General features: G+C 39.6%; 1 protein-coding gene and 1 long non-coding RNA gene across 7 annotated transcripts in view; one reads left to right on the top strand and one right to left on the bottom strand.

The window, feature by feature from the left end:
- EPC1 (enhancer of polycomb 1) overlaps positions 1 to 24,626 on the bottom strand; it is a 62,654-nt gene that overhangs the window by 36,689 nt on the left and 1,339 nt on the right. For 3 of the 6 annotated variants that reach the window (XM_077788848.2, XM_021542965.3, XM_021542971.3), the window contains exon 1: positions 11,756 to 12,208. The exons of 2 other annotated variants lie outside the window; for them this stretch is intronic. In XM_077788848.2, coding sequence (XP_077644974.1) covers positions 11,756 to 11,908 — 153 coding nt within the window. In that variant the 5' untranslated portion in view covers positions 11,909 to 12,208. Of the gene's footprint in view, positions 1 to 11,755; positions 12,236 to 24,626 lie in introns of those variants that run through there. One more of the 6 variants, XM_021542966.3, reaches the window with a different exon arrangement.
- Positions 12,761 to 20,882, top strand: LOC110477314 (uncharacterized). Its single transcript, XR_014953209.1, has 3 exons — positions 12,761 to 13,508; positions 18,695 to 18,842; positions 19,826 to 20,882. It is a non-coding gene; the product is annotated as an uncharacterized LOC110477314 (long non-coding RNA).

The following is a 24,626-nucleotide window of genomic DNA, read 5'->3' as shown; positions in this document are numbered from 1 at the left end:
TTGTACTTGCCATTAATTAATTATATCCCTTCTGTGTAAGGACTATTTTAGCTACATTAGCACATTGTGTTTTGAAAAATACCAACTTGACGCTGCATACATTCCCAAAGAATAAAATTCAGAGTTGCCTAACTTTATGCTTTTGAATTATCAACTGCATCTTCAGCTTCCCACATTACAGTCGCTGAAAGCCAAAGTAAGCTGAGGTTCTCTCAATCCCTGGAAATGCCACTCTTGCCAAAAGCCGAGTCAGGACATCAAGTTCCAGTCCCACCTGCACAGACATTGCCATCTGCTTAAGTGGTGGGCTTACTTCCTTCAAACTCTCAGCAAAAAAATCCCATCTAACATCCTTAGGTAATGTGGATATGTAATTCATATTTAACAAACATGCAAGAGCAGTGTTGAAACAAGTCAAAGTTAACTTATCAGCCAGTATTTAACCCTATGAACTTCTGAAGGGAAATTACACCACAGCCTAAATCGCTCACACTCATTCTCCTTGGTAATGGTGAGAATAAACCATAAAAACAAACATCCAGCCAGTATAAACACAGTTGTGAACTCTACATACACACCTGACCACAATGCAAAACAATCGAGGTTAAGACACTCTCCAGCAAACCAATGCCGAATCTTCCCCTTCCCTCCACTAACTAACACAAATGCTTCTCATAGTGTTCCTCTTGAGTACAGGTCAAGTAAGAAGGCAAACTTATTTTGCTGAGAGACAGGACAAAGATTTTCCTGAGAAAAATCAACACTGGAAAACATTCAAATTATTATTTTCCAGAAAATCACACCAGTGAAATCACAATTTAATACAAGCCAAAATAAAATATCAGATACCTCCCTACTTTAATTTTTAAAATTACCAAGTTAAGTCAACTTCTGGATACAATATTTAAAAATAATCAGGTTACTAAATCACACAGGGACCTTTTTTATCTGATGAAATGAATGAATAATGAATAGCTTGGTAAATGAGAGCCTATCAAAAAACAAACTTGTGAAACCAAGTTATCAATGAAACTATTTATGAATATTTTTCTTATTGCTTCAGGATGGCTTCAGAATTTCATACTATCCTGCCACATAATATCAAAACTGTTACCTTCTGATGAGACTTGTTCTACAACCTACCCATGACGGCAATTCTTAAAGCTAAAGCTAGTAGATGTTTGTTATTTTCCTCAGTAACAGAAACTTATTAGGACCACTCTGGGGCTTCTCTTTCCTCACCAGCTTCCCCAGCAAGGTTTTGTCTTTATTTCCAAGACATTCTGCAGCCTATATCCCTATCACTTAAAGACAGCTAAAACCCTCAAACAAAACATTTCACAACTACCAGCACAAGGTCCTTTTGCAATGATGTACAAGATGCTGTGGAAAACCAGGCCAGATATAAGGCCTTAAGCATTAACTGCAATAAACCTTGTATTTTTTGTTCTAGTCCAAGATGTGCCAATTTTTTTTTCAATATTCTTAACTTCCTCGCAAAACAAGACACCTCAAAGGAAATTATTCTCCTTCAGAGGAAGGTTGAGAGCATGAACGTGCAACAGAAATTTCTCTTAATCAACCTTATCCTACAGCTCTGGTAAAGATTGATTGGACAGAGGTGCTTTCTAAACATGCATGTTTCACTGATTTCCTACACATACTTCCCTCTCACAGAATAAACCTTACATTATTGACCAGAAAAGGGAAGCTGTTTTACTCCAGTTTTAGTAGCTCAAGTTCCTTCACCTCATGCATTCAACAAGAGCATAAATTTTTGCCAGTTGACTTGAAGTACTGTGAAAAACATCAGTTCCCCAAGAGGGACAGTATTAAACTACCTTTAATCCTAATACTTGAACAGTCTCATTTTGTACTTGGCCTACTTCAAGACCATCAGAAAACAAAGCAAGTACATTGGTATTATTAATAACTTCCTTTTAACGGAACAAGATAAACAGCAAGAGAAGGGCAAGCAAGGTCATAATCTTTGGCATGAAAGCAAAAAAAAATCCTTAAGAATCAGGAAAGAGTACATAAGTGCATCTGTAAGTACCTGAAAGATCCAGCACTTCTGTATAACTAACCTGCTTAAAGGATTCTGTACATAATACAGAACATTCTGCAGGACTCAGATTCATTGACTCTTACCTGTAGCCTTACTCATTAGCTTTCCAATAAAACCACCCTGCTGTCTTGAGTTCAGCTTTTTAACAAGATGTATCAGATCTTGGTTACTGAATTATAAGTACTGTAAGTCACATTACAATATTGCAAAATCTTACTCTGAGGCCAGTTCCTATTTTCTGCTGCTCTTTTCAGAATTCTTTCTTGTATTTAAGTACTGAGAAAAATCAAGTACCAAAAAGGCACACAGGATATGTTCTGCTGAAATACTAATACAGGGTTGGGGCTGGGGGGATTAGCCTCACCTCACAGTGAAAAGCTTCATTTCTTAAGCAAAAATGAGGGCACAGGGGAAATCAGAAATTCAAATTTACTATCAGTGTTTAAAGACACATAAGAGGAGAAGAAAACTAGAGAATTTAGAAATAAAAGAAAACGAGGCATTTCAAATAATTAAATCCTGGGAAATGCCTTGAAGATGTTACATACTATGTAGACAGAGAAACATGGGGAACGATAATGGCACAAAGAGTAAATGAAAAAAGGAAAACACCAAGTCATGTTAAGTGCTTCCACCGAGAAAGGCATTTTCAGTGAGACTAATTACAGATCAATAGCTTGGAAAAGCAACAGGTACCCTTTCTTCCTCTTCCAAACCATCTTTAATTCACAATTATTCCACTTGCACAACACATCTGACAAAATCCTTATATTCTGAGAAGGAAAATCTGAAAAAAGAAGCCTGTGCAGAACTCATCTTTGCAATCGAACACCTTCCTAGTAGCCATGTTCTGAATTGAACATCAGACCAACAAAAAACCTAAAGACAACAGCTCTTAAAATGGTAACAGAAAACAAGCAGCAGCTCTAGATGTGTGTATAGGGCAGCCTTTATTACCAATCCCTCTCCCCTAATGTAAGCTTTGTAAGTCTTCCAGGCAGGCTACAAGATATGTGATTTCTGTTTACAACTTGGAAGGAACCTTGAAGTTTTGAAATTGATATAAAGTACAAACTCAAACAGATGTTGGAAAGCAATCCTCTCCAAATATATCCTCTTGAAAGTTTCCAATTCAAAAAAGCATAAAAATTTCTTAATTCCTGATTAAATATAAAGGAAGCCAATCTTTTAAGTATGGTACTTAAACCTTAAGAGGATCATTTCCTCTCTCACTCAAACTATCTGTGCTTGAAGAAAATTACAGAGCAGAAAGTTTTCAAACTTTTATTCCAGCCTCAATTGATGCAATTCACCTTCACCTATCTGCTTACTTAGAACAGGGTTAGTCCTTGAAAGCACGCAAAGCAGAATACACAGAAATACACACAAGTGGATGGGAGAGCAGAGCATACTTGCTGATCAGGAAGAGCACATCTACAGACACAAAAGCAGCAGCCAGCATCTTCTGCCCAGTGCATCAGTCATTTAATGTGTTCCTTGATACTAAAGCTAGTGTTTCCTCTTACAAGTACCATGTGGAAAAGTAGTAGAAAAAGAACTTATTATATACACCTATGGTCTGCCAATTACAATATTTTGTTCTAGCAGAGCAGATGCCCACACAAACACTTACTTGGTCCTATAAAACAAAAACTTGAAAAAATAATGCATTGACTTAGAGGTACTCAAAACTCAGACTAAATACCCATAAGAAATTGGTAAATAATTGCACATACATTTCTGAGGAATATAATAATATAATCAGGGCACAATTATTGTGATGGCTACAAACAAAGTGGTCTACTAAGTAAAAAGTATAGTAGATTTAAGGGCTTGCTATATTGCATATTCTTCCTACCTGAAGCAAATTAATACTACGCAGGTTCCTATGAATAACTAAAACTTTACTGGAATAAATACAGAATGTTAGCTATTAAAATGAAAAGAAAACTAAGCACACATCACCATGCTTCTCAAACATTAAGGTTACCGAACTACTGTCCCTACCATTATTCATCTTCTGCATACAATTAATACCCAATCATTAGCTGAAATACTTTATATAATGGATCAAAGCTAAGAAGGAGTCAGGAAGATAACATTTTGGGGCTCCTCTTTAAGGCCAGCTGTGAAAATTCTCAGAAGGTAAAGCCTTTCCATACAAGTCTGACTTGAAAATGATCTACAGCTGACCCTGACAAACTCCTCTCCTCCAAATCCCTGCCAGTTGTATTATTTCTTGTGCCCTCATGAATGCTGCTAAAAAAGTTGTATTTCTGGGCATCCTCCTTTCCCTGGCTTAATATAAACAATTTGAGACACATTTTTAAACTCTTCCAACTGTTAAACATGCTCATTGCAAGTGAGTACTAGGTACACCTAACCTTTTTAACCTCTAGTGTGAACATAGACAATTAGTCTCATTGTAGTTAACTCTGCTGTGCAGAAAGCCACTGCTGTTACATGGCTTCTCTATGTTCAATTATTGGGATGTCTACAACAGGGTAAAAATAAGCTGAGAATGCACATATCAAACAGATTAAGTAAGAACAGTCTACAAACAGCTTTTCTGGAACAGCTTTCTTAAGAAGAACCATACTGCTTTCATATACATATGTAATTCATAGGTTAGAGTCACAGAATATCCAGAATTGGAAAAGACCCAAAGGGATCATCGTGTCCTACTCCTGGCTCTGCCCAGAACAATCCCAAGAGTTACACCATGCGCCTGAGAACACTGTCCAGATGCTTCTTGAACTCTCCATGGAGAACCTGTTCCAGTCCCTGTGCTCTGAATGAAGCAGCTTTTGCTAATATCCACCCTAAACATTATTTGACAGAGCTTCAGGCCATTAAGATTATTAAAAACATCTTAATTATCCTGCTTTCAAAAGGAAAAATATCTTTCAATATTAATATTATAGACAATAATCAAACTGAAGTCTGCCAGTTCATATCGTTCTTAATTTCAATACAGAATATGGACCTCCTGGAGAAGCCTCTGACATGCATAACCAACTCCTACTATTTTCTGAGAGCTTAAGCATTTCCAGCATTACTTCAGCACAGAACATAAACACCTTTACTGTTATCACACGCTGAACTAACAGCATATACAGAATATTGCCTTATCAAGCACTCCCATGGCAGACCCTTCCTCACAACTTCAAGTTAGTGCCTGACTTCCTATGGTGTAACAACAGGACATGTATCATGATTTCTCAAGTTTTACACAGAACTGTCAGCTTCCAGGAAGCTGTCAAATCCCAAAGGTATAATCTATATGTCGTCTTCATGGATGAAGGCCAGTGAGCAACCAGAAGCAAAATTTACTCAATCTCATTCCAGACTCAAATAAATTGCACCAACCTGTAATAGAAGTCTATGCCACCACCATCCCTCTGACTTTAAAGGGAACACTGCTGCTACAGGTGGGTTTCACATCACAGGAATAACAACATTCTTCAGGTAGCTGAAGGCAGTGCATTAATTGCTCACTATAGAAGCTACTCCTCATGATCTGCCAGATCTCCTAACTTGCATGAATGCTCAGAATAACATAAATATAACTTAAACAACATCAAACAGAACAGAAAACTTTGGTGTAACTGAAAATGGAATACACTGAAAATCATCACTATTACTCTTACACTTGAAATTTGGTCTCACCAGTCATGAGCTGCCACATTTTTTCTCTCAAAATTCTCTAAGCATTTAAAATCTTTTTCACACAGGTGTATCTGAAGAAAATGACTAAACTAGTACCAAACTAATTGGTAGAGTCAAGGTCATGGCATGAGCTCACAGAAAAATCTCTTCCAGCTACAAAGGTGTCTGTAGAGTTGTCTGTAGACTTACTTAATACAAAACTGCAAAAAGCCCTTGTTTGTGTTCCCCTCCTATCAAATGTGTAAATTCTTGGAAACCTAATCTACAAGTTCAGTGTATTTAAAATTATGCACTAAAAAAAGGTTAGACTAGCATACAAAATTAATGCCTTTGCTATGAGTGAGCAGCAAAGATGCCCAAAGGGGAACACAATGTAAACATAAAACAATACTCTTCCAGTGTATGGGACTCATGAATCCAAGACTATAAAAAAGAGGTTTACTTCAAAATCCTTTAATGTTTCAGATGTCCTTCTCTAAAAAAGAGACCACTAAAGGAGTTCAATTGTTCTGCTTGAGATTTCAGGACTTCTACAGAGCTAGACAGGCAGGCACAGATTATCTTCTGTTAGCAAGCAAAATATCTATAGAGTTTTCTGACACTGCATCAAAGGGAAAAAAACCCAAACAACCAAGCCCAGACTAGAAACGAATTATTCAGTTAGAGTAACTGCTATGATTTTACAATCGCCTAATTCTGATGACCCCAACTATTATTTAGAATAAAATACTCAATATCCATGAATCCTGTGTCAGTAAGGCTGTGGTTATTTTAAGAACACTTAAGGCACCACACACACAATTAGAAATACACACTTCTATGCATGCACCCACAGAATGCAGTTTCTTAAGCTGACAAGAATGTAATAAACAAAAAAGACTGGAGAACTTTTAGTGAAATCTCAATATATAAGTTAACACTGTTCATACACTGACTCACTAGACCTCAGCCACATGCTTACTTCACATATTTTGAATTCTGTAGAGCTTAGGTGGTAATATATGGGTACCTTCATGTACACTCTTTACCAACTTTTCCCCTTGGTAAGCTAAAAACAGCTCTTTCAGCAGCAAGGGACCCTGGATATGGTAGCCTCCCAATGCCTGCAGTATGGATTTGGGAAAAGAAAGACATTTTTCTGTGCAGATATGGCTTGGCAGAGATCTGTGCTAGCAGTGCCCAAGACAGTTCCATGGAAAGGATGTGATCCTTGAGCCTATCCAAACTGGGTAAATGAAAATTTACCATGTAGTGCTTTGTTAAAATAAGACACATCCTACTAGAGAGTATGTTTGAAGTGCTCTGAAGCATTTGAATGAACATTAGCTTATCTTCACTGGGTCTTCTATAGGATTTAGCAAATACTGACAGGTCATGCTGAAGGGGGAAGACGGGGGAAAATTACATCTAATAATGAAATTTTAACAAATATACTTTTCTTAAACATCCCCAAAACCAGGGCAGGAAAGATAATATGACTGTGGATTTAAAGAGATCAAAAACACAGTTTAAACTATTTCAACAGTTTGCTGAAACACCAGGTAACAGAGTATGACAGTATCCAGAAATGATAATTACACATACAGACTGAATTCCACCCGGTGTGCAAGCTGTCAGTTACACCATGACACATATACAAAGGAAAACAGTAAGAACTGAATGAACAGCTGTACAGATTGTAATTTTGGACTCTGGGTGCTAAATTCTTCCATCTCTAACTAGCAACACTAACTAAAATTAGAAATCAAGCTTTAAATTTAAAGCATGATCCACAAGAGAACAACTCCACGTAGTGCATCACTGTCAGAAATCTAGTAGGACAAGCAAGCAGCTACTCCAGAGCTAAGGTGGGGATAAGGATTCATCACCAGACCAGGATCCCAGTCAGAAGAGGGAGTTAGGAATAATTCAATAAAGCACCAACACTCTCTCTCTCTCCTGCCTCAACACCAAATGCCAGAGATATTGGCATTGAAAAAAAAAACTTTACCCGAGGGAGAAAGTGCATTTAACCTATACAAACTTGAACACACAGAAGACAAAAATCAAAACTAATATCCAAAACCTTAGCAGACTATAGTACTATCAGAATTTATATGAGGATAACAAACTCGTTCAAAGAAAAAGTGAAACAACCCCCCCTCCATAAACCCATGACAATTCTCACAACCTTAGGGCTATTATTAACTCTGGAAATGTTACCAACACAGACAAATTTTTCTATTAGGTAATTAATTTCCCAGATCTAAGGGACTTAAAAGGATCTCTGCTCATGCTAATCTTTGCTAGGGCACTGCTTCAGCTAAGAAATTTTAGCTTCCCAACATTTTAAAATGCCTTATAATGCTGACATGATGTCCTTCAAACACATGGCCTTGGTCCTTTTTAAAACTTCCTTGAAAAAACCGAAAACCCAACTATACTCAGTCATTTTCCATGAAGATACATTTTTTAATTATCCACAAAGTCTCAACACCCCATCCCCCAAATTTCTATTTTTAAGAGAATTTAGAGGCTAGGGATGTAGAATGTGTTCTTTCTACTTTCCTTTCAAAAAAAGCAATGAAAAGAAGTGTAGTTTCCCTTGGTTTGGTTGGAGGCCATTAAATCTAGGTTGCCTGCAGAGCTATGCACGCTTTCTTTCTGAAATGTCAGTGACCATGTTCAAACAATTTCAGTCTATCATACTTTTCACTTATTTTGCATAACTAAAGTTACCTCTGTTCTGCTTTCCCAGCTGTCTCCTTTCAGTCTAGAATCTGAATTTCTAGTTAAAAAAAAAGCAACATCCTACTCAGAAACCGTAAGCCACAGGATACACAAAGCAACAGCTTTTTAAGTCCTTTTTAAATTATAAACAAATCTACTCCACCTACTTCTTTATTCACAGTTATCAATGGACCTGACAGCCAAATCTGCTTTACTATATTATTAACAGTGATTTGTTGTCTGGTTCTCAAAATTACAGCACTGAGGATCTCTTTTGCTCAAAAACAGCATTTTGAAATAATATAGCATATTTAGTGTTACATAAGAAGATTAATTACATTTTGAAGGGTTTTTTTCCCAGATGTATATGATACTTTTTAGTTTTTTAGATGCAGCAACTAACTTTGCAACAGCCACAATGTGTTTACCTCAGAAAGCTGGCAGCTAAACCAACTGCCAGAAGACAGAATGAGCTGGTAACCTCCAGTACCACTGCCTGCATGTCAAAGAGGTTTTTTACTGGTCCTTTACCTCCTAACAAAACTACTGACTGAAGCCATGGCCAAGCAAAGCAGTCTACTTGCAACAGAATTAACACCACTTAAGGCCCTTAGCTGTCACTTCCTTTAGAAGGGTTATTATATCCTTGGATCAACTGCCTATTTCACAACTCCCATAGACTCAGCAAGGTTGTTTCTCCTTCAGAAGACTCAAAGAATATCACTTCTGAAGTTTCTAGTTGTAACAAGGAAGATGCATTATTTTTGCTATTTACTTCTTTGTAGGAACATGATGGGAGAAGGATAAGATGAAAGGGAAGCAAAATAAGATTCCTTTTTGTGCATCAAAACAGTAATTAGTCATTTAAATATCTTGTGACTCGCTGCCTGAATATTAAATCTCTTTGATTGCATTTTTCCCTAGGGAAAGTTATTTACTCAAGAGGAGAACTCTTAGCTCCAAATATCTGTTCATTTAAAATTACATTTATGCAAAGCTCAAACCAATGTTAGAATTCTATTTATAAAAAGTTATAAATGCTAACTCACACTAGTTGTAGACACCCTCTCCTCCAAAATTTTATGGACACTCTGCCATCTGTTTATAATAAAGCATCTATTATTTTTGTAAGCATTAGGGAAAAAAATCCTCCAATTCAAGTCTTCAGCTACCTAACACAAACTACAACTTTCCAAAATCCTGCATGGCCTGAAGTTTGGGAAACAGAACACAGTAGGGTATTAAACCTATGAAGTCTGCCACAAGTTAAATCTAGAATTGGACTCTCTGTTGCCAAAGCTAATATAAACTGAAGAGAAAGCTTTTTAGGGCAACAAGAGGGAAGGAAGGAAATTTAGCAAGTTTGCGGAAACAATAAGGAACAAGAGTTTAATAGCAACTATTTTATGTGAAAAGGTCCAAAAAAGATTCAGAAGGACACCTGTGCTTACTGATGGCAATTTCTTTTGGGGGTGCGTGTTCGTGCGTGTACACACATATTGAAAACAAATGCAGGAGCAGACTTCAGCTGTGGGAAGCATTTACTTACTCCTAGGGCTAACCCTCAAAGCAAAATTTAGGAAACAAAAGCATCGCATTAACCAAAAAAGCAGATCTTATAATTAATGTCTAAACTTTTTTCTTGCCCACCACTACTTAGGTAGGACATATATGTCTGGGTTAAGGGAGACTATACACAGAGCCCATGTAATTTTTCTAGCCTGAGAACTTGTAACTGCCAGGCAAACAGCGAAAGAGAAAGGCAGCAACCTGGCATTTCTACAAATAAATGCATGCAGTCTCACTCTCTTGAACCGAGAGATAAACTCGACAAGTGTCATAACAAACAACAAAATTTAATATTCTGGTACAAGAGGAAATTAAAGGTGTAGATTCAGAACCTACAGGTATCAATTCAGAATATACCTACTGTGCCCAAAAGAAACACAAGCATCCTAAGCACTGCTACCTACCACTTAAATACTCCTCAATCAATACCATGCTAAAGTTTTAAGCATCTTCACAAAAATAAACATCACCAAAACAACCCGATAAAAACCAACCTATTAATTAGAAAAGTAAAGAAAAAATCCCACCACACTTCACAATATATATGCTATCAGATGTGTAAAGCAACTTATGACTTGCAGAAGACTTGGAAATACCGAATTATGTTAAAATGGTAAGGAGTTATGTTTAAAAAAGCCTCAGAGAGCAGTCACTCTATGGACAACAACATGCAAAGTGCATTATTCTCTAGAAACCCTTCTGCCCGAAGACATTTCATAAAAATACACTGAGTCCATTACCTAAGAGCAATAGTGCCACAAAGAGGTAACTCAATTTAAAAGATGATACCTCTCTTAAAACAAATGTAACTTATTTGCTACATCTAGAACTAGGAACTAGAAACTTCACAGCCTGTCACCTTCAAAGAACAATGAAGTCCGACAACTAGAAAAATTCAGGACTATGAAACTCTAACCGAATCACTGAATATTCTGAGTTGGAAGGGACCCACAAGGATCATCAAGTCCAACTCTTAAGTGAATGGTCCATATGGGGATGGATTCCACAACCCTGGCACTATCAGCATGCAGCTCCAACCGAGCTAGTGTCACCTTTGTTCTTAGCACTAAATTTCAAAACCTGCTTACATAACTGTATTTCTACAGTACTTCCCTATTTGCTGTGCCTAATGCACAGATGGGAAGAACTGATTATACTACGGAAATAATTAAAGATTTACAACACTGCAAATAACGCACTTCAGAGCAGAATCTTCAACAATAACAATAACAGTTACCAAGTGTTTTACCTTCAGTAAAAACAGCTACTGATTGTTTTACCTATCTTGGAACATGCTGAGTGAATGATTAAATGACCCTGAAGTTCAAAGTGGTTTAAAGTTTCATCCTCCACTGAGACAGCAAAACCGAGCAGGAAGTGAAAGCCTTTTAGCCTCCAACACGGATTTCCTCACTCAGAGTAGTGCTTCAGAACCCGAGGACCGAGACACAAAATGGCGGCCGCCCCGCGGTGTCACGTGACCCCCTTTGTGCCTTTCGGGGCCCCGCGGGGCGCGAGCGGGGGGCGAGGGGGCCGCGAGGGAGCTCCGGGGGCGGGAGCGGTGAGGGACGGCCGGGCTCGGCGCCTTCCCGCCCCGGGTGTCCCCCCCTCCCGGCGGGCGGGGAGAGTGGGGAGAAGATGGCGGCCATTTTGTGCTTGCGCAGAGGCGAAGGTGGGGGCCCGGGTGCGGGGGGGATGGTGGGACCCGGCCGAGGGTGGGGGGGGGGGGGTCTCACGTACCGACTCCTCTTCCTTCTCCATGCCCGTGGGCATCTGCGGCACGGCCCGATTAATGGAGGCATATTCGGCCAAGTCAGGCAGGTCCTCGCAGCGGAAGACGGGCAGCGGCTTGGACGCGTCCAGCGCCCGGGCCCGGAACGACAGTTTGCTCATGTTAGGCGGCGATGGCGGCTCCGGCTGGGAAGGGGGGGGCGACAGCAAGCGCGCTCCGAGCTGAGAGCCGGACCCCGCCGAGCGATCTCATGGAGGGACCGGGGCTCCCCCGGCGGGGCGGGGCGCACTCCGACACGGGGCCCGGCGGCGCCCGCTGGCGCGGCTGGGCTGGGCGCTGGCTCCGCTCCTCCGCCGCTCCGGTTCCGCTCAATACGCCACGGCCAACATGGCGGACATTAAACCTCGACTGGCCGCCTCTTTCAGCCAACCCCAGCGCCACAGCCATTCCCACACTGCATCGCGCAGGGCGCGGGCACGGCGCCGCCCGGGGGGAGTGCGCGCGGCGCGGGCACGGCGGCGCGGGCTCGGGAGCGCGGGACGCCGCGAGCGGCCCGAGCGGGCTCGGCAGCGCGGGAAGGCTCGGAGCCGCCGGAGCCGGATCGCGGCACCGGGATCAGGGGCGCAGTCGGGAGCAAAGGGAGTTTTAATCGGCGTGTGCGGCGCCGCTCCGCCCTCCGGTCGCCGCGCGGTGCCGCGGAGCCGCGCTCCGCTTCTGCCGGGGTGAGGAAGTTGGGGCAGCCCCCAGCCCCTCACCCGGGGGGGAACCTCCCCTGCAGCCGCGCCTGGCCGCGACAGCCCTGGGAAACCTGGGCGAGACGGGCGGGGAGGCGCCGGTCCCGACCTTTCCGGCCTCGCGGGGGCCGGACCGCGGGACAGCGGCGCCGGGCTCTGAATTCACCCCGGCCCCGCCGGGCTGCGGTGTCCCCGGCGCGGCGCCCCGCGAGTGGGGGAGCCCGGCCGGGAGCGCCCCTCGCCTCGGCCCCGCCGCCGGGCGCGGTCCCTCTCCGCGTCGCCGAACCCAGTTCGCGTCGGTGCTAAATAAGAGGGGGAACACGGGCATCTGCCCGAAAACGGTGAAGAACCGGGCACCGCCACATCGGCATTGCCACCCCGTTTCTCTGAGGTTTTCAGAAACTTAGTCCGGCAGCAGAGTGCAGACACGTGAACTGGTTTAAGCCTTGCGTGGACTTAAGTTATTATCAGTGACCCGCTCAAACGAGCTCACCCCGGGCAATGGGTAGAACCCACTTGAGCGTGTCTGATTAGGGAAGCTCGTTTACACCTCAATGAGTCGATTAAACGGATGCACCGTTCGGCTCCAAGCGAGGGGTCGGAAATGCCGCGTTAGCCTGCTCGCGGTGCTCGCCGCACAAGCCGCCCCGCGGCATCCCAGCGCGGCATCCCAGCGCGGCATCCCAGCGCGGCATCCCAGCGCGGCATCCCAGCGCGGCATCCCAGCGCGGCATCCCAGCGCGGCATCCCAGCGCGGCATCCCAGCGCGGCATCCCAGCGCGGCATCCCAGCGCGGCATCCCAGCGCGGCATCCCAGCGCGGCATCCCAGCGCGGCATCCCAGCGCGGCATCCCAGCGCGGCATCCCAGCGCGGCATCCCAGCGCGGCATCCCAGCGCGGCATCCCAGCGCGGCCGCAGGAACGCCCAACGCCGCTCCGGCCCGGCCAGGCTGCGGCCGCCGAGCTAAGGAGCTCTACGTGCTCCTCTGTGCTCCTGCGCCAGCTTGAACGGAATTCTAGCTCTGTGGTAAAACCCATCTTATCCAAGTTATGCTTAGTTTTATTTAAAATGCGAGACAGTTGTGTGTTGACTGAATTTAAGTGTCCCTCCACTTTCAATGCAAAATACTGTAGTTTTTACTGTCACGTGAGAATCGGTAGACAGAACTTTGTGCTTTATCACATATTACTCCTGGGGAACAGAACTTTCAGAAATACGGCATACATATAACAAAAAAAAAAACCACAACCTTATTTTGCTTAACAATTTTAGAAATCTCTATAATAGAAGAAAAATCTATTTTTAAAATCGCACCACCTCTTTAATAATAATAATACCACCACTCTCCTCAATCTTAAGCCACTGTTGGACACTAGATGAAATATTACTCTAGATGCAGTTGATAACAGACGATTCAAGCCAACTATTTGCATGACTGTTTGGGAAACCAAAACCCGCTAGGTTTCCCAAACTGCTTAAACTGCAACTCATTTGGCTTTATAACTTCTCTGGGATGCTAAATTCTACCTGTACTGCAAATGGGTAATGCAGTGGAAGACAGCTGCTAGGGAGAATGCGATTGTTTTTTTTAAGGGAGGCTTGACTGTTGTTTTTTATTCTTTTTAGGAGAGTGGCATGAACTAAGAAGTATCATTGTATTCATTTGCATTTCAGTAGTTACATCAGAATCAAATGTTTAAACATGCATAGTACTTTTTACTCTAATTATAAAGCTTAAAACACACACTAGTTAGAAATCTAATCTTAAAATAAATTGCCCGTAAAACATCTACACCCTTTTCCACAAATACTAAATAATTTAGTTTACCCGATTAGCAGAAAGATAAGGTGCTGAAAAAAAAGAACAAAAAATCACAATATGCCATCATAGATTAGTGTTGACTTTAAAAATTAAATTAAAATTAAACACCTGGCAGCTAAGCAAGAAAAAAAAAAAAGGCCATTAAGTATAACTCTCCACTTATACTGATGAAAGGAAAACAATACATAATGAAAACCAAAATACTGAAAATATCCTTAACTATAAATGAAGAATAATCAAGTTCACACTTATCCTTAATTGACCTTTGCATTTCTAACCCTGCCACAGGCTTGAAAAAAGTGCAGAGCAAGCAGAATGAACAATAACATTTGGATACAGACAGGACAGTGCATTAAGGAAAAGTTTTGGCCTGAAACTCTTCAACTCATCAGCTTTTAATGTTTTCCCAATAAAAGAGATTGTGTTTAAATATTTTGTAGCAGAAGAAGATTAGTCCTCAAAATTAATTTGCTAGTAAGATGGAAAGTGTGATAATTGAAAACAATGTGACATCAGCCCTGATGTCTGTTCTGTAAAAGATGGTGGCAGGAAAAGGTATGGAACATAACCAGACTGATATTTTATCTTCCTTTTGGTTAGAAAATGCAGGTATATTTTAGGGTTTTTTTTCTATTTTCTAGCTTTTACCAAAATGCACACTTTACATCTGTAGACATCAGTGCTGCACTATGACAGTAACTTATACAGAATTAGTATGTTTTGCAAGCTCTCAGTAAAAGATCAGTAAGTATAAATTAATTTGTTGAACCTAGGTGCTATGTGTCTATTTTAAAAGCTGAACTGTAAGGTAAAGTAACTGAAATATAATGAAAAGACATTTAGAATGGCTATCATTATTGTTTTTTAAACTGCTGAAATAATTTGGGACATTTCTTTCAGGCTTTAACTTTTTATGATCACAATTAAAAGGACAAGCTTAACTAAAATGAAAGCACTTTGTGTATCAGCTATGTAGCTGGTAAATATAACCATTTCAAAATACATTCAAAAGTACTAAATTCAGACTGAGCATTATGGGCAAAGATACAACTTGATACATGTACCTACAGACAGGGGTAGGGTTCTCTTGTGCTCTCATCTAACTCAGGTTTCTGAAGCCCAAAAACATAACTTCTATTTTGGTTTGCAAGTCCTGTGTACTGTTTGACATGTTGTTAGAAATTCTGGTATTTAGTTAGTTTTATGGCTTAAAACCTCTCTGAGTTCAAGAAAGACTTCTAGTCACTTACTTAAACATGAATTGTAGCCTTTGGCACATGGGTTTAATATTGCATCCCATTCTAGCAGTAATCATCCCAAAAGTGCTACACATGACGTGCATATAGGTTAAACCACGTCACTTTTTTTGAATTTTAAGGATATAAATTCTAGGAGATAGTTGTTCAACTTAAAGAAAAAAAAAAGGCTCTCTTAAATATTTTTTGGGGTTTTTTTTAATTAGGATTTGTTCGTATTTTGTATTATACTAAACTATACACTGGCTTTTGTATCCATAAATATTTGCAATTTAATTTTTTTTCACTCTGTGACTACCTTACACCCTGCTTCTAATAACTTTTCATTTATTTATAAAACAATTTTGTTGACCTGGGTTTTTTTTTTAATGCTTTTTTTTTTTTAACTCAAAAGTTAAGTCCAGCATCCTCACAAAAACTAAGCTGATCCTCAAACAGATATTCCATGGAGCCATATCCAAAAGAGAAGGAAAAGCCAATAGCCAGCAATTCTCTTACTGAGAAGAAACAAAGCTAAGAGAGGAGCAGCAAAAGCTATTGCCAGATTTCTAGTTTCCAGTGACAGCTAATCTCTTAGAGGTGGTAGAGGCAGTTGTCCATAGGAGGACTAAGACTTCAAAAGAAATTTATGACTAAGGATTAATGATTTAATTAATGATTTAGGATTATTATTTTACAGACTCATCATTGTCCCAACATCATCTGGACAGATATGCAAGAAAATGGTAAAATGGGCTCTGTTTAAAAACACAAAGAATTTGATGGATTTTTTTTAGTACTGTCGGAAGAGAATCAGTTTCCTTTATACATCTTGTTTTGGAGACTTTTTATATGTCTAGGAAAAAACACGTTATAGTAGAAGCAGTTATTCTCTTAGATACAGTGGTGATAAAAAGACACAAATTATGCTGAGACTCTTCTGTCTTGAAATACATTTTTCCTGTTTAAGTTTTAATGGATTCAGGTGTCCTAGGAATTGTAAGGGTTAAAGGTGACTTATGACTTTCACCTTCATGTTTTCATTTTTAAACACATATCCCCTCTATGCTAGATGCACCTTGAATTCTTGATTTAGTCATCTTTACTAGCAAGTAATTTCACAAATTAATCATTTAGGATTAAGTAGTAAGAAAAAAGGGAACAAAACATAATCCAAAAATATTTGATTTTATGCTCTGGGTTTTTGGTTTTTTTCAATCTTTATCCAAAATGTTTTGTATTCTGACATACAAAACAATAATAATACTAAAATCTCAATTTGTTGCATAAACACAATTTGAGCAGGGTGCGCTGGTTAACATCTCTGATTTAGGTATGGACTTCTGCAAACATCAGATTACAACACATGAATAATCTCTGAGTCAAATAAATTTAATCACATTATTAAATCCTGTATTATTTCTAGTAGAAAAGCCAGCAGAAGGGCAAAGCCCTTATGCTTTTCTTGCAAAAAAAAAACAACCAAACCCTAACACAAACAACAAAAACCCAAGTAAACAAACAAAAAACCAAGAAAAACCACAACCAAATTTAAAAAAAACCAAAACAAACAACAACCAACCAAATATAAAAGCCCTGCCTTCGCCAACACAATTGCTAGTTCATCAATCAAAGAGCTAAGGATGTCTAACTTTGATATTCTGCATAGTATAAGGTGGAAGGCTAAAAAAGGAAAACAGAAGTAGAGAAATTATAGCTGTACACAGGTCTGCACACTGTCCCAAATCCTTCAATTGACCATTAAGCTAAAAACAAACAAAAAAACCCCACCACAAACACACACATGGCATCACTACATAAACATCAACTGCCAGTCCTCACATCCCAACATGGGATAAAGGGGTAAACTGATGACAGGCTCTGGGCCTTTGCATGACTTCAGAAACTTTACTTCTACCCTGCTAGGTGCCTGGCTCTATGTAAATGCAAATAATATAGCAAATTCAGTTCAATAGTAAGAATGTCTTACTATTACGTGCTCTAACTTTTTTGATTTTTACCTTACACTTCCGAGATAGAAATCCTGTCTTGAAAGTCAATTTATGAAAAATCATTTCAAGTGCTTCAGGGCTTCTGGTTAGTATGATCAAGTATTTTCAAACTTCAAAATTACATTGCTGATGTTAAGTAATGTGGAGTTAAATTAATGTGGAATTACTATAGAACTTTATCTATAACTATATAACTTAATATATAACTATAACAAAGGCAAATGCTTTAATTTGCAGTTCCTCAATCAGAATGCAAGTAGGTTATCTGCTTTCCTGACACAATTGGGGAAAACAGTGGCTTATATCTAGATAGGAATTAGCTTAGCTTCAGAAACCTTTTGGTGCAGGAAAGTACATTTGCATCTTGGAATGAAGAGGCATTTCCTAACATATATGTTTAGATTGTTTTTATTTTAATGTTAGTGGGATGTACCTACATACCTACAATGTAAGTGAACTATGAATTCCACATCAAATTAATACAAATGTGTTATTAAGTACCTTATACAGGCTATACCATCTTTACTTAACATAAATACATTTCTCCATTTCAAAGAAATGAAAAAAATACAGATAACTTAGCTTTTGGATTTCCAAAGCTTGTTATTAGCTTGCAAGAACACAAATATTCTTTCCATTTTAGAAGTGGATTTTTTACACACTGTATTTGATTTATACTAAATTAAGCATGAGTAAATGTTATAAAAATATTGCTTGTCTTCTGGGATACAAATTATCGTGATCATATTTATAACCCAATGTTTATATATAAAGTTACGAAAGCATAAATTAATAATGATGCATTAGTGGGAAAAAAAGGCCTAATGAATTAAGTTTGACTGTAAATATCCAGCAGAGGAGGCTAGTTCTGAATATAAAATTGATCAGATGAGACTGTTTGGCGAGATCCTTATCTAAATATCTTTAAATTATAGCAAGTGCTTAAAAGTGTAAAATTCTGATAAGGTTAATCTGAAGAAAATGTAATTTCTGAGGATTTTCAACATTTAGAGAATGCAAACAACTTGTGGGAGATGGGCAGATGTTGAAAGGGAAGTGTTTTGGTCTAGATGCAAACATGAAGTTGCCGTGAGAAGAAAAATAGAGAAATCACATTATATTATTTTCTCTGTCACTATATAGGTGGGATAATGGAACCCAGAAGTGCTGTGATATCACTGGCATTTTCTTCTTACCTCCCCTGTGAAATCCCCAAATCTGCTGTTAGGGCAACCTGAGAAGCAGAGCCAAATGGAAAGTGGTTTTCTCAAATCATTCAGGTTACAAGCAGGTAAGACTTGAACCCCCCCACCCATCTCTGAGAAAGACACTCAGTTCCCATTCTCTTATTGTGCAGTGTGTCAGTTTTATGGCTGTTCTGACATTCTGCTCCTGACCAAGAGAGCACGACAGACCCCTGTCATTAACACTGGGGTTAATGTGTTTTCTCCCCTCTATTATCCAGCATGGTTTCTCCTTAAAAGATGCTGATTGCAGCACTTTTCTTGAGTTGTGAATACACAAGTACTTTTTCTAAAGACATCAAGATGTTTTGCCTTGGGTGGATACCTTTGAGACCATCAGAAATAGCACAGCTGCTCTGAATTATAACCTTTAAAATTAAATTTTAAATTTTCTTAAGAAAAAAAAATCTTATTAATAAATCCAGTCAGAAAACATGCCCCGTCTGTTACAGATGAAAAACTGTCAGGTGAAAGGACCCTTTCAAGAAGTTATCCTTTTAGTGATCAGGTTATGGCAGCACCAAGATTCTTTAGTAAATAGAAGGGGATGCTGTGAAATCCCCAGATCCAAGTCACTTGATTTTTAAGCCTGTTTGAACATGGAAAGCTCGCTCTTATTTGTGTTAATTAATATTCCAGATGCACATCCCTGTGAGGCCAAGGGTCTTCCTTCCATTTAGTAATTTTCTCAAGGCTCTGAAGGAAAGTGAGGATTAAGAGCCAACTTCTTGTTACCTAAATCATGCACAGGTCATTATTAGCAAACTCACAGGCATGGGGTATCTCTGATTAAGTGAGGGCATTCATATCTCAGTTAGTCACGGGAGGCAGATGGAGACCTGATCAGGATACTTAGTTAAATTTAAGATACAGTTCTTATCACAGCAGACATCAAAAATTTGGTTGTGTTTGTTTTCTTGTTGTTTTTGCTGTTGTTGGAGTCCTTTTGTCATTTTTAAAGGCTATGTTTTTCTCCTGGATGTCATTTTTTAAGGCTATCATTTACTTGATCTCTTTCTTTCCACTGCAGATTACAGATTTAACAATATCCGTCTAAAGGTAAATGAAAGAAGTTCTACATGAATATATACAATACAGGGATTCTAATTCACTCAGAAGCCAAATTTACTGTAAACCCAGGGAAATGCGAGTTAACACCACCTTACAGGCCCATTTCCCAGGTCTCTAACCCAAGGAAAAACCAAAGTGGAACCTGATAAAAGGAAGACTTCTCTGGGAAGAACAAATCTGCTCACTGTTCCCTGAAATTCCTACATTTTACATTTAAACATTATTGAGTAAAATCCATGAGACAGTCCTGGGAACGGGGATGAGATTGAACCCCACTTTTTCTCTCTTCCTTTGGAAATCCCAGTGCTCAATGCATTGTAAAATCTAACTCATCCTTTTCCCATTCCCTAGCAATAGTGATCCAGGTTCTGCTCAGCAACATAAAATGGCACATCAGCATCCCCCATTTTCAGTCATTTGCTCCAAGCTGGAATTCACATGGACTACATTTAGAGCTCTTGCTATTTTTACTGCTGCTCAAAGCAATAGACATTGCACCTGTAACTACTTTTCTGTTGTATGGTGTTGGTTGACTCTGAGCAATTTTCCATTTACCATCCAGGAGCTCCACAACAGCATCCCAACTCGCTGCACAAGTAGTGAAGACTAGGACTCACGTGTTATTTGGCAGTTCCCATCTCTCTGTTGTTTATATTGGGAGATAAGCAGAGAGAATAATTTTTAGCAAATGTACTGACTTTTTAAAGACTGCAATACCTTCTGACCACCAATTTCAGGTTATAGCTACTATTCCTAGAGAATCGGCGAACAAACCTTCCTATTAAGGAAGTTTATAGTATTGGTATTATCTTGCATCTGGATAGTCCAGTGGTAACACAATAAACTGGAAATGTGACTTAGTAAGGGGTTTAAAGAAGCCCACGGGACCTGAAGCCACTGGTGTGTGGTCACATCTGTGCAAGGCATATTTTGTTTCTCACAACAGCAATACAGGAGTTATATTTTGAAGCACTGACATTCCCCCACCCTGTATATTTACTAAAGAATTTAAAATCTAGGATTGTCTCTTAACTGCAACATGAATTAAGTTCTTGTGCTATTTTCTAAGAGAGGAAAAATATGAAGAATGCTAACAGGTGAAAGGATGTGCTAGCTACAGCAGTTCCTCTGGCATGTAGGATTTAGAGCAGATAATTTCATAACACCAAAAGGTCAAGCAAATCAGTCTGGAAGAGATATGGAGAGACCTAACGTAGTAGAAGATGAGTCTGAAGGAGGCATGTAGTATATTGTCCTTTGTTCACCACTGAGAAACAGGTGTTCCTTGAAGTTTTAAACTAATTATTCATTGCTATAAGTTGATGCTGACAAGTAGGCTGTGGAGAAGTACAGCTAGCAAAGTTATGAAATAAGAAAGGCGAGGAGAAACAAGATTATGTCACAAGGTGTCCAACATAGAGATGGCCCCCCACCTTTGAAACCTTGTTGGATCAAGGACACAAAGAATACTTTAGAGCCCTCAAAAGCAACATTCTTCTACACGACTAACCCACTTCTGAGGAACTGCTTGCATGACATTTCGGTTAACTTTGGAAGCTTATTCTATCTGCCTGGGATCTACACATCTTGCACTAACTGCTATTGACCATTTTAGACAGCCATTTTTACCATGACTCTTACTTGAGTACATAATACTAGTAATTTTGCATATGCAAAGGAATGTAAAAGGAATCTCACCAAGGCACAAAGAACATTTTGGACAGTCAGGTTGAATTAAGCTCTTGAAAAAGATTGGTTTATAGCACGATTCCATACTTCAAACAGTTTTAAGCCAAGAGACCCAAATATCTTACAAAGGTGCCTGGACTATATAGACTTTCTAGGTAAAAGAGAAACTGTATTAGGAGAAAAATATATTAGTTTTGGCAACTTAGAAATGGAGGTATATGTAAGGGAGAAGATTAAGAAACCCAACAAAAAAAAAAAGTTCTTGTGCTTTAGGTCCTGGAATTCAACATACTGGTATTTCAGAAGAAGCAAGGGAAAACACAATAAAGATTGAGCTACCCCACAGAAATTACTCTTCCAGGCATGTCTGCAGAAGATGCAGGAGGTAAAATAGTTGCTAGCTTTGAGAAGATGCAGAATCTTAAACACTTCTTACTTCTTATTGGCAACACAATGGCTCAAAAAGGAAGGAGATAAGTGAACCACTGAGTTGTGGAAGATCAGCACTTCACTCTTCTCACCCTATGATTTGATGGGAGTAAAACCAGACACTTTCATCAGTTGCAGCTTCAAAGTTGCAAAACCACAACCAAAATTAAAGTATAGCCTCAGTTGAAGGGGAGAGAGAGGAGAAAGTGTGAAGCAAGTTTCCATTCAGATTTCATTTTTTTGCTGACTTCACTGAGCTCGAACTGACTCTGAGCAGCAAGATCACAACACTCAGTTGTGCATGGCCTGCATGTACAGGGTGCAGCCACAAGAAATCATCACTTTCATGGTGCAAGATGATAAAAGCATTAAAATACTTTCAGTAAGCACCTCAGTTTATCATTAGTTCAATACTGTTGTCCATGGATGAGCACACTGAGCCTTGGTCTAAATGATGTGAAAAAAGAAAAGTTGCATCAGAATTAAACAGTCCAGTGATTCTCTAAGACTGATAATTATTGTAATAAATTCAACAGCTGACACTACTTCTATTGGCATAAACTGTGCCCAAAATGCCAACCTTATATCCTAGCGATCAGGTCTCAGAAATGGAAATGGAGGATGGCCCAAATCCATGCTTTCTTAAGAGGGTTTATGCCTTGATGTTTGTCCTCAAGTCTGAGTTGTACCATGACACCAAAGAAGTAAAGGTCATACTGCACTGTCATAGGCCACCAGGTCTCTGCTCCAGCCAAGAATTTATAAAAGCAGATTTTGTCTGACAGAGGAGAGATGATAAAACTGGCTGCTCTCTTGGATATATGTTTGTTACTGTTAGGGGGTTGCAAGATGTATTTTACATAAGACAGAAGCAAAATTTACCTTCTTTTAAAAAGGAATAGTGAATAAGAGACCATTACAGAGATCTACTGAAGTTGTATATCACTTTCCATAAGACTAATTAACTTAATGAGCAAACTCTTTGATCTGATATATAAATTCATTATTGAAGATTTAAACATTCACAAGAAGTTTAGAGACTTTCAAACGGCCTAGTATTTGTCAAATTTATTCTTTGAAAATACTGAAGACATTGAAATGTAAAATAGATGCAAAGGCCTCTAAAATTATCAGTTTTTATCACTCCAAAATAACAGGCACATTGATTTCTTAAAAATGTGTTAAATTTAATGTCAAATTTGTTCCTGAACCTGTTGAGTTTCTAATATATGCTCTGATCATGGGCTATGCCTTCCCACCCATCTTAGAACATTAATCACTTCTTTTTTCTTACACCTAATATGGATGTTAGCAGAAAGCCTTCTAATCCTTTTGCACTTAGAACCGAGGTGATCTGTAGGTTGCAACAAAAGAAAACACACATTAACATGTATCTTTGTATAAAGACATGTAAAATGCATGCTCCACTTAGCAACAGGAAAGAAATAACCCACCCACCTCAGGTGAATCCTCTTACAATCTGAAGGACTACATTAGGTTTTCCCTTTTCAACCCCACCTTCATACACAACCCAAACTCCTACAGACCTCATCAGGAGATTTGCATATGCAAGCACGAGAGCGAGGGGGACCTTAGGGCTTCATAAGCAGCCGTGGATGGACCCTTTAACTTCACAACAAGCAAACAATGGACTAGTTGCACAATAAGTGTGTGCCAAAGCCTTCCATATTGGCTGCAAAAAATCATTTTAAAATCTTTCATCTGCAGCCACTGCAAAATCATTTTGGGGGTGGGACCGAAGATCTCATCACTGAGGAAAACTGGATCCTAGGTACAGGATTGAAAAAAAAATTAAGGATACGCTTCATTACACAAACCAGCGAAAGGGTGAGGTCATGCCTCTGCCGGGCCATAGTTCATGCGACACTACAATTTTCTACAGATACAATTTCATCGTAATTCTAACTAATTTGCGGTTACTTTTGATACAGAGAAAAGGAAAAGATACAATAGATCAACCCGTGCCCCACCTTTCTCCCTCCGGCCCCCTCCGCCTTTAGAGCCAGGGACACGAATTGTTTCGGAGCCCCACAGCGCCACCAGCACAGAGCAATGCAAAACAAAAAAGATCTCCCACCGGGTGAGAAAAAAAAAAAAAAAAAGGAAAGCGACTAGAAAAATGCCAAAATTTACAAAATGTCTCCCAAATGTACCTTCTTAGAAGAAAAAGACCAAACAAACCACTCGACCCCTCCCCCCCCCCAAAAAAAAAAAAAATAGAAAACAAACAAACAACCCAACACCAAGACATCTAAGTGAAGTGTGGGGAAATAAGAACCTTTATATAACTAATGCTTTAAGCTAATTATCACAAGAGCTGGAATTTGTAAATAAAAAGGTCACTGTTTAGTAAGAGACATAACTTAATATAAACCCTCTTATGTCCATCTCCACCTTCACCATATCAAGGGCAGTTTTCCCCCTTACTTTAGACCAAAGTAATCCATCAAGAGCCATCACAAATGGCATTGTAAACTCTTTTAGCTACCATCAGACCATACTGTAGCAACATAACATGCTTCTTTATACACGAGAGCTGCATTATATTTATATAGACAGTCACATATTTGGTCCTGGATCCGTTTATTACTCGGTAAAGAATTCCCCCCTGCCCCCCCGCC

Source organism: Lonchura striata, chromosome 2, assembly GCF_050655825.1.
Source record: "Lonchura striata isolate lonStrDom1 chromosome 2, ASM5065582v1, whole genome shotgun sequence".
NCBI lineage: Eukaryota > Metazoa > Chordata > Aves > Passeriformes > Estrildidae > Lonchura > Lonchura striata.
The sequence above is the reverse complement of the archived record's forward strand: the minus strand, read 5'-3'. Positions and strand labels throughout refer to the sequence as shown.